Source organism: Mercenaria mercenaria, chromosome 7 (genome assembly GCF_021730395.1).
Source record: "Mercenaria mercenaria strain notata chromosome 7, MADL_Memer_1, whole genome shotgun sequence".
In the NCBI taxonomy this organism is placed as follows: domain Eukaryota; kingdom Metazoa; phylum Mollusca; class Bivalvia; order Venerida; family Veneridae; genus Mercenaria; species Mercenaria mercenaria.
In genome coordinates, this window is record NC_069367.1 from 87,607,403 (window position 1) to 87,621,171 (window position 13,769).

Consider the following 13,769-nt stretch of genomic DNA (forward strand, 5'->3'; position numbering starts at 1 on the left):
TTAAAATGTCATTATGTGACAAGTTCTGTGCTATTGCTTACATAAATTAGGACTAATTGTTTTCATATTTCACTATATACTAAAAATAATTATACTTGGAAGGATCCTCACTGAAATAGGCTGTTAAAATCTCCTTCAGCTTGGTGTCTACGGACAAGACATTTGACCATAATTTCTGTCTAAAAGACAGATAGAGTAATGATGTTTCTGATCAATGCTCATGCATTTAATGGGCTTAAGAACTGACCCTGCAACCTGTTATGTACACCATTTAGACTATGTTTATTTATCTGTAATAACTTTTAACCTTAACTAAACAAAATAAACCACAATCTTCCTGAAATTAGATGGTGGAAGAAACCACCTGACTAGACTTTGTTGAGGCAAATTATTTACATGCTGTTATCAACCATATCAATCAAGAAATGGTAAAAAAGTATAAACACAAAGTTTAACATGAAGAACTCTATGAGTTCATCTAAACATGTTCATTAAAGTAGAAACATTAAAAAAGTAGGAAGAACTTGTTAAACTTATTGCTGAGAACAACATCTTAAAAAGATTACAACTGTGTCTTAAATGGAAAACTAATGAAACAAACTCCCATCCTGACTGCTTAAATAGCTGTATGTTGTAAAATACTCGTATGACATTTATTCTGTGAGATCCATAACTCATACTAATATTTTAAGTAGTCCTGAAAAATAAAATTCCTGTGAATTTTAACCTGTTTACAGAATAATTAAATGTTCACTGTGATTAGTTTTTATCACTTAGTTTTGAGTCAGCTAATGACTTACATATTATGCTTTTTTCTTAAAATTCCCAAGATACATTCTCTTTTTCTAGCCAGTAATATTTTTGATTAATATTGACCTTTTTCCATTATATAAAATAGTATGACCGGAGACAAAGTTTTTTAATTATCTTTTTATCACATTTACTTCTTTTTTTTCATGTTATCACCTATATTAATATTATTTTCTTGGAAAAATACTGGAACAAATGTTAGTAACTCCAATCGTAAATCAAACTATGTTTTCAAAATGCTAGACCTCTGCCTCTGATGCATTGTGGGGAAGTTGGCAGTTACTTGCAGAGAACATGTGTACAGAACAATTAACAATTGTTAAGTTACATAACTGAAATTCTGTTAAAAAAGGCATTAAACCCCCAAAAACAAACAAATCTAAATAGCTCTCATTTTTGAAAGGAGAAAGCTGCAAGGAGACTACGGTTATCACATAGTAAATTGCTTGTAATTTCTTTTTTAAGATGATTTAAACTGGATCAATTTTATGTGATTTCAGTCAGTTACAGAATAAAAGTTGATAGGCAAATGAATAGAATGAAATCTTGAAAACCAGTCACCATTATATCTTGGCCCTGAAGAGCACAGAAATATGCCATCTTGAGTGGATTATAACAAAATGTTTAAGTTGAAAGTGGACAGCCCACACCATGTCTAACAATAGATCCATACTCCACTAGAATATGACCAAATGTCAAATGATTTTGCTTCTATCTTCTCATTCTTTCTGTTTTACTACTAACTTGTAAAAGATTGGGTTTTTTTTTGCATTTCAGAGTCTCTTGATTTATTTCAAAGAACTCTTGATATATTTCTAAGGTCCAGTGCTGGTTTTTATTGAAAACAGAAAATATATTGAATAGTATTTGCATAATGTCTTGTCCGTAGACACCCTCATTGCATGCCTTGTTTTAGCCATAACAAAGGGAGGGTTAGAAAGAAATGTATTATTCCTTTTTTGATAGCTTTTAACATTTATATAAGTCATGTATAAGATTAAAACATATTCTATATCCATTGTACTTCTCAGATACAGATTGTACACACAAGAATAAATGGGTAACATTTTGCATTTGGAAGAAGTAACTTTCATTAGAAATATATGTATTCTATATTTTGTATAAACATTAAGTGTGGTGTATCATTGAAACTTGATAAATAGCTCCGGTATGATTTTATAAATGATATTTGTCAAAAAACCTTCGTTTCTTTAGTGTCTACGGACTAGACATGTGTCTACGGACAAGACATTTTGCATTTCAACAACTATTTATATCTATATAACCCAGTTTAATTCCGTCTAATGTTTATCAACTTAGACACTATCCTAGCAGCTTTCATACCAACAGTGATTAAACTCTAATATTGTATCCTTCACAAAGAAAATAGGTGTCTACGGACAGGACAAAAAAATTGGCGCATTTATCATTGTCTGTTCAGAGTCAAATTTGAAGAGATAAGAAACTTCCACCTGAAAGAATGCTATTATTTTCAGAAGAAGGTAGACTGAAGTTCACACAGAGACAAATAATACAGTGAAAAAAGAATTATTTCATAATGAAATCACATTACTGATATGAGGAAGAGCAAAAAGGCAAAATATATAACAAAACGGTCATGTCAGTCTTCAGTACATATCTTCTGTTGTGGGTGACATAGACAGTTGAAATAACTTGCAGCTGAAAGAAGACGAATTTTCCTGTAAACCAAACAGCACAAAAAGGTCTTGCTGGTTCAGGTTTTAATTAAAATGAAAAGACAAAAAGCACATTTTTTAAGGTGAAACAATATAACGCTGAATTTTGGCCTTTTTTCTGATATTGGACAGCATGGCGTTCATTTTATATGTACATCAGCTACCTGATAGTAGTTTTACCTGCAACTGGGTAGTGATATGTAACTCCTGAAGTGCTGAAGACAGAATATATGAACATGCACTTTTAAATTTGGGTGTATAACGTGGAGCACCTAAAAAGTATGCATTTGATTGTGACTGAGGCGTTAGCCTTGTCTGCTCTCTAAGTTGAACAGTTTTCCTCCAACGGGCGTATTTTGTGGCACTCTTGTTTTGTTACTATAAATAGCTTATATTGTAACGTTCTTATTATTGGCCATAGGGAAAAATTGAAACCACTTTCCTGTAGTACAACAATAATGTTACATCCAATTTTAAGTGTATTTTGACCTATCGCTATCTGGTAAGGATTTTTTTGTGGACTTCAAAAAACAAAATATAGATTTCTTATTTGTATTTACTTCCCTTTGTTTCTACTATAAATAGCTTCAAGTAACTTTTTAACCTGGTTGTTAGAATTGGATATGTCATTGTTTGGGCTAAGTAATACTATCTACTAAACTTATACAGAATATGTTTTACTGTAACATCTACATGACAGGCGTATATTGGGACATTCTGACACACTTAATATTATATATATATTAGTACAAATAGTATTTCTATTCCATTTTCTGTCCATGCAAAGTCATATTATTATTTGTTGGGTTTAACGTCGCACCGATACAATTATAGGTCATATGGCGACTTTCCAGCTTTGATGGTGGAGGAAGACCCCAGGTGCCCCTCCGTGCATTATTTCATCACGTGCGGGCACCTGGGTAGAACCATCGACCTTCCGTAAGCCAGCTGCATATCTCAGACAAGGTTTGAAGGATTTCAAATAAGACATATTAAGAATGTCAATTGTAATTTGGAAATTAGGCTGTGCAAGTTTCAGTGAAATTGCTTGAGGAACCCATGAGTTATTGCCCTTAGTACATATATAATGTTTAATATACAGGGTATTTCTTTGCAACTTTCATGGCATTATGAGGTTTATTTTTGCTGTGGGATATTGTAACCAAACTAAGTACATGTGTAACTTTCTTGGAAACTGATATACCTTATGCATTCTGGTCACTGGGATCAAGATCAAGGTCACTGTTACTAAAATAGAATAGGAATTCAGTAAGGAATAGGGTATTTTACCAAACTTGGAATTAAAGAAGCTTGCATGGAAGACATGGTTTTAGTTGTATATAAGGTTGTTTGCGTCAAGGTCATTGTTACTAAAAAATAGAAAAATGGTTTTCTCACAATAACTTCAGTTAGGAATGTGGTTAGCAGACCAAACCTGGCATATATGAAGCTTTCATAGATACCAATTTTTTGTTTGCATTTTAGGTCTTGTAAAGGTTATTATCACTAAATATTGAAAAATGAATTTTGATCAGAAATTTAGTAAGGAATGAGTAGCTTTCATAGAGACCAAAATTCCGTCACATTTAACCCCTATCATGCTGGTCAAAGTTGGTTCTGCCTTTGCGACCAGTGTAGATCATGATCAGCCTGCACATATATGCAGTCTGATCAAGATCTGTACTGTTCGCCATTCACTCAGTATCTTTTCGGTATGCACCCCTTTTAACAGTGAATGGTACTGTTCAAATTTAAAGATGCACAAGTTCATTATAGAAATTTAGCAGGGTAAGGGTTAAGTGCTTTTTATAGGCAGAGAATGCTTTTTCAACAATGAAACCTTTATCCTGCATGGCGAAAGATACCAATTTACACTTAATCGGCTTGTTTTATTTACAGATGAGGAATATAACTACAACTTGTTCATATATCATGCCGATGATGATGAAGTGAAAGCACAGAATATCAAAACATACTTGATGGACAAAAACTACAAAGTCTGTATTTATGCTGACTTACAGGGAAATGAGAGTGAGTTCAGTTTTCAGCTCTATAAGATTTTCTTTATCTCCAGAATTCAGTCAAAACATGTCTCCTCAGTGGCTGATCTCAGTCATGTGAGGAAGCCTTCCAGCTGTCCTTAGGAAGGTTGTCAGTATCCTGAAATAATGTATAGAGTGGTTGAAATAATGTATAGAGTGGTTGAAATAATGTATACCGTTGTTGAAATAATGTATAGAGTGGTACCTGAAATCTTCCTTCACCGTAAAGCTGTGCAATCCTGATACCGTTGTTAAACCAGTCATAAAAGTACAAAACAACATTTTTTTGTTTTGCATGTAAGTGTGATATTTTGCAACCTGATACTTGAGGTTTAGGTTAGGGTTTGGTTTGCTTAAGATCTATGGTGTTTTAAAAGACAAAATTAATTTACTATAATTTGACTTGACACTCTTGTTTAGAGTTAAGTAAGCCAATTGATCATTTCTGTTTATTACTATTTCAGATATTTTACACGAAGTTTTCAGTAAGACTGCTGAGTGTGCTTTGATTTTGTTCCTATATTCTGATGCCTTGAGAAAAGACGATCTTGCAAATTTCTTCCTTGATTCCTTGATTACTGCAAGGAAAGGAAAAGATATATTATTTCTTGAAGTAGCAAACTATAATCCAAAAGAAATCATGGAGTGGACTCGAGATGCTAAAGATCAACATGAGTTACAGGAAAGAAATTTAGTTCAAAGAGAATTAGGAAATGGAAGAAATATTGAAGAAAATGAAAATGAAGAATCTGTTGATGATAATGATGGGGTTGATGAAGTGGTAAATGAAGATCACAACAATAAAGCAGTTACTGAAAAGAAAGTAGCAATAGGTGATGATTTGAAATTTTGGAAAGTTTTGCCAAGGATTAAAGTGCCAGCTGATGATAAAAATAATAGAAAGATGGAAAATTTCTGGTGCTCACTTCAGAACAAAATTCCAAAATTTGTGGAACAAAAGCAGCAGGCTGAGGAAATTAAACGTAATAAACATAGGAATTCATCAAGTAGTAGACCTCTGTTAGAAAGTACCCGAGAAAGTGAAACACCACGTAGTCCAGTTGGTGATACGGGAGAGCTCAGTCCTAACACAGATAATGTTTTCAGATTTGAAGAATCTAATGAGGTGGAACATAATTTGCCACGTGGAAAACAGGGAAATGGGATTCAGACTTTAGTCAGTTCTGATCATAATGCAGAAAATGCCCATACGATGGTGCCTCCAGCAAATAGACAGACTATACAAAATGAAAATGGCATTGTTAGAGGTGAAAATGGAAGAGAAAGAGAAAATGATTTTGTTTATGTGGCAGATGTACATCATAAAGAAAGCAGTGATTTTCCCAGGCAGGTGGGTAATGTAGTCAATCCTGATGATAATCAACAGAACTTTCAGAGCAATAGAAGGGAATTAGGTGATGAAGAAGTTCCTGAAGAAGAAACTGAAATAAAATCCAAGGAAGACATATTTACAATGTCGGGTGAGGAACCTAAAATAGGATCATTTGATAGTGAATCTGGCTACACTGGAGAAAATCGCTCTGGTAGAGGTACAACTTACCCGTCCTCTGAAAGTGGAGAAAGTTCCTATCATGGGGTGCTTTCAAGTCAATCTTCAGGTTTTAGTGAAGGGTCAGTTTCTCCACCAAATTGTGTAGAAAATGCTTATGTTAGAGGACAAACAAATGGAAAGCTACATGCCACATACATTCCTACTAATAAACAAAACAGTCATTTAGATAGAGAAAATACCAAGTTAATGGCAGCAAATGGGACTGAAAGTCAAAATGTAGTTGTAAAAGCACAAAGTAACCGGAATACATCATGTGGCTCACCAGAAAGTGGATATAATACAAGTCCTTCTGAAAGGACTTTAAGCAATGGAGAATTGCTGCCACGAATAAAAGAGGCAATTGAACGAGGAGCTGATTTTGCTGCAGAAGGAATATAACAGGACAGAAAACTTGACATGTATATAATACATAAATACTTAAATTTATACTACTCAAAAGTTAATTATGAAGTAAAACTCCTATACCTGAAATATGCAAGAAGGTGAGCAAACTATTTTCAGTTATCTAGGGCTTCCAGCTATCCAAACAGAGAAACTTTCAGGAAAATGTCCACAAACCACATGAACTGCTTGATTCAAACAAGCAATTATTTTAAATTTAAATTTTACACTTGTGAAGTTGTGCACTGGGATTTTGTTCTGGATTTCTGTCAGGCAGACCAGTTATGGCCATTGATTGTCAAAGATATGCATAAAGGGCATACAAGTTTGTGTTGCATGTATCTCAAAAAGTAATGTACTAAGAGTCATAAAACATCAGAGGAATGTTATAAAGCACCTGGTATTCTGTTTTGGATTTCACTCAACCAGACCAGAGTTGTGGTCTTTGACTAAGTGAAAAATACACAATCCAGCATGTAAATTTATGCTTCAGAGTTTTTTTTATTATTATTTCACTTTACAAGAGCAGATTTGTGGTCCTTGACTAAGTCAAAAAAATAGAAGTTTATGTCCCATGAATCTGATAATGTACTGGATCTAGAGTCAGAAAACATTAGAGGACTGTTACATTACATGTGCCCCTGGTGTTCTGTTTGGGATTTCACTCAGGCCATAGTAAGTGCTTAAAAGTTTGTGCTGCATAACCTTAAAAACTGTTTCACCTAGAGTCATGAAACCATGTACAGTGACAGAAATTGGGGGCACCTGTGTGCTGTGGAGACAACATATAGGTTTTCACTCAGTTAGGCCTTATTAATGTTCTTTCACTTAGTAAAAAGGGCTTAAAAGTTTGTGCTGCATAATCTTAAAAACTGTTTCACCTAGCGTAATGAAACTATGTACAGTGACAGAAATGGGGGCACCTGTGTGTTATGGAGACACCTCTAGGTTGTGCTATTTTTAGAGTGTCACACACAGCATGTTGCCTATATGCCATTTAAATTATTTTTACCTGCACAGGTAAAGTATTTTTATTCAGGCCAATGCATGTCACAGTGATTTGTAATAATAAGGAATTATTTTACTATTTTTAGCTCACCTGAGCAATGCTCATGGTGAGCTATTGTGATCACGCTGTGTCCGTCGTGCGTCCGTCCGTCCGTCATCAACAATTTGGTTTAAAAGACATCTCCTCCATAACCACAGAATGGATTTTGATGAAACTTGGTGTGGATGTTCCTTGGATGGTCCTCTACCAAAGTTGTTCAGATGGTTCCGCTTGGTTACACATAGCTAAAAGCCAGAGCTAAAAATAGAAAAATCTTCAAATGACACCTCCTCCTAAACCGATGGTCCGATTTTGAAATAATTTTACACAAATGGTCCTTATGTCACCCTCTACCAAGATTGTTCAAATTATGTTGATTCATTAAAAAGCATGGCCACCAGAGGGCGTGGTCACTTTTCCCTATGTATGTATATAGTGGAAACTTTAAAAATCTTCTTGTGTGAAACTACTGGCCCGATTTTAGAATAATTTTACACAAATAGTCCTTGTGTGACCCTCTACCAAGATTATTCAAATTATTTTGATTCGTCAAAAAACATGGCTGCCAGATGGTGTGGTCACTTTTCCTCATATGTTTGATAGTGGAAACTTTAAAAATCTCCTTGTGTGAAACTTCTGGCGCGATTTAAAAATAATTTTACAGAAATGGTTCTTGTGTGACCCTCTACCAAGATTGTTCAAATTATTCCGATTCGTAAAAAATGGCCGCCAGGGGGCGTGGTCACTTTTCCCTTTATGTATACCATACTTGATGTATACCATACTTGTCCAATTTATTTCTCTAAGGTAAATTTTCCAGCTTATTGCTGATAATTAACAGTTTGATAACAAAAGACAGTCACACCTCCTGCTATCAGTTTGAATTGAGATGCTTATGTCAAAAGTTTGGATATCTATTTTCATCAAAAACCGTCTCGGAAGCCTAGTGGTAGAGCGCTAACTTCGAGTGCGGGAGGTCATGGGTCCGATCCCTGGCCACGTCATACCAAAGACGTAAAAAATGGTACTAGTAGCTTCCTCGCTTGGCGCTCAGCATTAAGAGGATAGTACTAGGACTGGTCAGCCTGGTGTCAGTATAATGTGACTGGGTGGGGTATTCCAGTGAAGCAGCATTATAAAGTTGGGCATTGTGCTCACTGTTACAAATATACACCGTCGTTTATTTGACTGAAATACTGTTGAAAAAGACGTTAAACTCTAATGAACACACACTATTTTCGTCAAAATACAAACAAAATTTGATGGAAATTCTTTTGAGATCTGTGAAAGGTAGTGTACCTTGTTGATTGATAGTGGCACAGAATGTGATGCAAACTCCAACGGTTAATTATTCTGTTTAAAACTCTCACTTGTGGAGATAAATTAGATCATCAGACTCGCAAACATAAATTTGATCAGAATAATTGTTTACATTTCTGCATGTGTTTTATTTTATTTTCTTTCCTTCTGGATTGACCAAAAAGGTTCAAGCCTCTAAATAAAATTAATGGGTGTCCATTATACACAGGTGCACATTTTAAAAAAAACATTTTTTGTTGGGTGTACATATATTTTATTTCACAAAACATATAAATATAATAACATGCGGAAGACATGTCTAAATCCATTGCCAAAATAAGGCATGTAAAACCTTTGTACATACTTTACGATATATAAAAGTTTGTTTGTTTTTGTTTAGCTCCCTGTTCAAAGGATAAGGTGAGCTATCTATCAGTAGTGTCATGTCACCTTGAGTTTACCTACCGTCCACATGTTGACAAACCCTTTGCGTACGCTTGAAATTTTCAGCATTGATACCATCACCCTTCTAGTTATGGCAACATTCAACTCATCAATGATTTTATTGAATATGGCCTTCTAACTTCAAATATTTGTTAAGTTTTCTTTCAGTTCATATTTTGTGTAAACTGCTTGACATATAGCTTTGAAACTTTTGTCACTTGTTTAGTATAATAGTCTTTATGTATAGGCAAGAGTACATAACCAAGTATTTTGGCTGAATAATGGTCCTTTTTGGACTAGGAAATTGGTTCAGTTTTTCATAGTCTCCATATGTAGGCAATACTACATACATGTAAATAGGAAAGGATTTTGGCTCAGTTATGGCCATTTTTTGACATAGAAATTAGTTAAGTTTCGCATACCATTCCATATTTTGTCTAAACTGTGATATATTTTTGGGGGACTTTGAAATTTTTGAACACTTGCTAACCATCATGATCTCTATTTGTAGGCAAGAGTACATGTCTTTTCTGCTCACAACCTTTTAGCTAGACTATTAAAAAAATAAATATACTTATCCCCTACTCGCCATGCAATATTTCGACATTTTTCTTTACATTCTTTGAAATTAATAAACATACTGCATTAGATTCAGAAACACCTATTTCCATTTCAAGACTTTCCTACACCAATGTTCAAACATCAGCTGGCACCACAGAGTGGTCATGCACTGTTCATCGAAGTGGAATTTCATCTCTGCCAGCCAACATGTCGGTTAAAGGCATTTATATTTACCCAAAAGTAAACAAAAAGGGCCTTTACAAAATTCTATCAAAAAAGTCCAAGGAAAGAAGGATTTATCCATCTATTTATGTTGATGATTTCAATGAAGTCTTTCTCAATAAACCTTGTGGCAGTTACATGGAACAAACTGTAGCTTGTGAACAACTTGTTACATCACCAACAACATATAAGCATTCTTTGATAGATCATTTTATATTACTGAAGAATTTCAAAATACTACTTCTGTGACCTGCACAGTTTTCGAATAATATTTCTGTGACCAGAAACTGTTTTTATACATCCATTTTGAAAAAATGTGATGTCCAGAGCATTAATGTTATTGACTTCAAACTTGGCATATAGGTAGATTAGATGATATGCGGAGCACTTGAACCGGCTCTGTAGGTCAGAGGTCAATGTCACTTTAGCTAAAAGGTCAAACTGTCCATCTTATTTTGTTTCTGGAGTATAGGTAAAAAAACATGTAAGCTATTGACTCAGATTTAGGATGTAGGTAGGTGGCAATGAGACGATGCGCAGAGCACATGAACTGCATTGTACTGGTACAATAACTCTGAATTGCATTTTTACAAAATAGTGCCCCTTTTTCAACTTTCATAGTATTCAATTGATAAGCTAAGATAGTCTAGCGGTGCTGTCCTTTGTTGCTGTTTTTTCAGTGTAAATTGTTTTCTCATTTATAATTATAATAGAGCCTTTAAAACTTTAAACGATACTCCTTTTTTTCCTTGCTTAGTCTATATTTTCAATATTTTAACTTTTTCTTAGAAACAAGACTTTTAAATAGATGCTGGCATATTTTATTCTTGTCCATATTTTTAGGTCACCTGAGCCAAAGGCTCGTGGTGAGCTTTTGTGACCACTCTGTGTCCGTCGTCATTCGTCCGCCATGTGGCGTGTGTCCATTAACAGTTTCTAAAAAAATCTTCTTGAAAACCGCTGGGCAGAATTACACCAAACTTCTCAGGAATAATCCTTGGGTTGCCCCCTTTCAAAATTGTTCAAAGAATTGAATTCCATGCAGAACTGGTTGCTATGGCAATTGAAAGGAAAAACTTTAAAATTCTTCTTGTCCAAAACCGCAAGGCATAGAGCCTTGATATTTGGCATGTGACATCATCTAATGGTCCTCTATGAAGATTGTTCAAATTGTGCCCCTGGGGTGAAAAGGGCGCCCCGGGAGTCCGAAGTTTTACATAGACTTATTTAGGAAAAAACTTTAAAAATCTTCTTGTCTTAAACCACAAGGCCTTTGATATTTGGTATGAAGCATTGCCTTGTGGTCATTTATCAAAATTATTCAAATTGTAACCCTGGGATGAAAAGAGGCCCTGCTCCGGGGTTCTCAAGCTTTACATAGACTTGTATAGGAAAAAACTTTAAAAATCTTCTTGCCTGAAACTGCAAGGCCTAGGCTTTTGATATTTAGTATGTTGCATTGCCTTGTGGTCCTCTACCAAAATTGTTCAAATTATGCCCCTGGGATGAATAGAGGCCCTGCCCTGGGGGTCCCAAATTTAACATAGACTTATATAGGGGAAAAAATAAGAATCTTCTTGTCTGAAAGTTGAAGGCCTAGGCTTTTGATATTTGGTATGTAGCATTGCCTAGTGGATCTCAAACAAGATTGTTCAAATTATGCCCGTGGTGAAAAGAGGCCCTGCCTTGGGGGTCACTTGTTATATGAGTTATATAGGAATATATACTTCAAAAATTACCAGATCATATTTCCTAGACTATTTAATTATAATTACCTGATGACCCCAAGCGATAAGTGACTGTGACTTTGACCTACATTCTTGTATTTTAAGATACAGCCTTGAAATTTGGATGACATTTACAGTTTTGCACACCGACCTTAAAACTGGCTTTCAGTGACCATGAATGTGACCTGCTGACCTACTTTCTAATATTTTAGCATCAGTGTGCCATTTTAAACGTGGCTCATATTACTCAGGAGAGCGATTCAGGGTCATCATAACCCTCTTGTTAAATCTAGGATGCCTTTGTTGTAGCTTTTATGTAAGTGCATTTCCTTGATGCCATATCCTTTTCCCATCAACTGCTCTTCTCAGGAGAAGGACCACACTTAGCTCAGTTTTTATTCTTAAGTTTTTCCATTATTTTATAGTTTTTAGCTCACCTGTCACAAAGTGACAAGGTGAGCTTTTGTGATCGCGCAGTGTCCTTCGTCCGTGCGTGCGTGCGTGCCTCCGTCCGTAAACTTTTGCTTGTGACCACTCTAGAGGTCACATTTTTCATGGGATCTTTATGAAAGTTGGTCAGAATGTTAATCTTTATGATATCTAGGTCAAGTTCGAAACTGGGTCACGTGCGATCAAAAACTAGGTCAGTAGGTCTAAAAATAGAAAAACCTTGTGACCTCTCTAGAGGCCATATATTTTACAAGATCTTCATGAAAATTGGTCAGAATGTTCACCTTGATGATATCTAGGTCAAGTTCGAAACTGGGTCACGTGCCGTCAAAAACTAGGTCAGTAGGTCTAAGAATAGAAAAACCTTGTGACCTCTCTAGAGGCCATATATTACACAAGATCTTCATTAAAATTGGTCAGAACGTTCACCTTGATTATATCTAGGTCAGGTTCGAAACTGGGTCACATGCCGTCAAAAACTAGGTCAGTAGGTCAAATAATAGAAAAACCTTGTGACCTCTCTTAAGGCCATATTTTTCATGGGGTCTGTATGAAAGTTGGTCTGAATGTTCATCTTGATGATATCTAGATCGAGTTTAAAAGTGGGTCACGTGCGGTCAAAAACTAGGTCAGTAGGTCTAAAAATAGAAAAACCTTGTGACCTCTCTAGAGGCCATATATTTCATGAGATCTTCATGAAAATTGGTCAGAATGTTCACCTTGATGATATCTAGGTGAAGTTCGAAAGTGGGTCACGTGCCTTCAAAAACTAGGTCAGTAGGTCTTAAAATAGAAAAACCTTGTGACCTCTCTAGAGGCCATATATTTTACAAGATCTTCAGGAAAATTTCAGAATGTTCACCTTGATGATATCTAGGTCAAGTTCGAAACTAGGTCACGTGCCATCATAATCTAAGTCAGTAGGTCAAATAATAGAAAAACCTTGTGACCTCTCTTAAGGCCATATTTTTCATGGGATCTGTATGAAAGTTGGTCTGAATGTTCATCTTGATGATATCTAGGTCAAGTTCAAAACTGGGTCACGTGCGGTCAAAAACTAGGTCAGTAGGTCTAAAAATAGAAAAACCTTGTGACCTCTCTAGAGGCCATATTTGTGAATGGATCTCCATAAAAATTGGTCAGAATGTTCACCATGATGATATCTAGGTCAAGTTTGAAACTGGGTCACATGCCTTAAAAAACTAGGTCAGTAGGTCAAATTATAGGAAAACCTTTTGACCTCCTTAAAGGCCATATTTTTCATGGGATCTGTATGAAAGTTGGTCTGAATGTTCATCTTGATGATATCTAGGTCAAGTTCGAAACTGGGTCACGTGCGGTCAAAAACTAGGTCAGTAGGTCTAAAAATAGAAAAACCTTGTGACCTTTCTAGGGGCCATGTTTGTGAATGGATCTCCATAAAAATTGGTCAGAATGTTCACCTTGATGATATCTAGGTCAAGTTTGAAACTGGGTCACATGCCTTAAAAAACTAGGTCAGTAGGTCAAATAATA

The 13,769-nt window shown here is 35.4% G+C and overlaps 1 protein-coding gene across 4 annotated transcripts in view; it reads left to right on the forward strand.

Moving 5' to 3' along the window:
• The window catches only part of LOC123553728 (uncharacterized), a 64,549-nt gene extending 55,561 nt beyond the window's left edge, over nucleotides 1-8,988 (forward strand). For all 4 annotated transcript variants that reach the window (XM_045343317.2, XM_045343320.2, XM_045343322.2 and 1 more), the window contains exons 7-8: nucleotides 4,407-4,538; nucleotides 5,014-8,988. In XM_045343317.2, the coding sequence (XP_045199252.2) occupies nucleotides 4,407-4,538; nucleotides 5,014-6,500 (1,619 nt within the window). In that variant the 3' untranslated portion in view covers nucleotides 6,501-8,988. The remainder of the gene's footprint in view (nucleotides 1-4,406; nucleotides 4,539-5,013) is intronic.
• The last annotated feature ends 4,781 nt before the right edge of the window (nucleotides 8,989-13,769 follow it).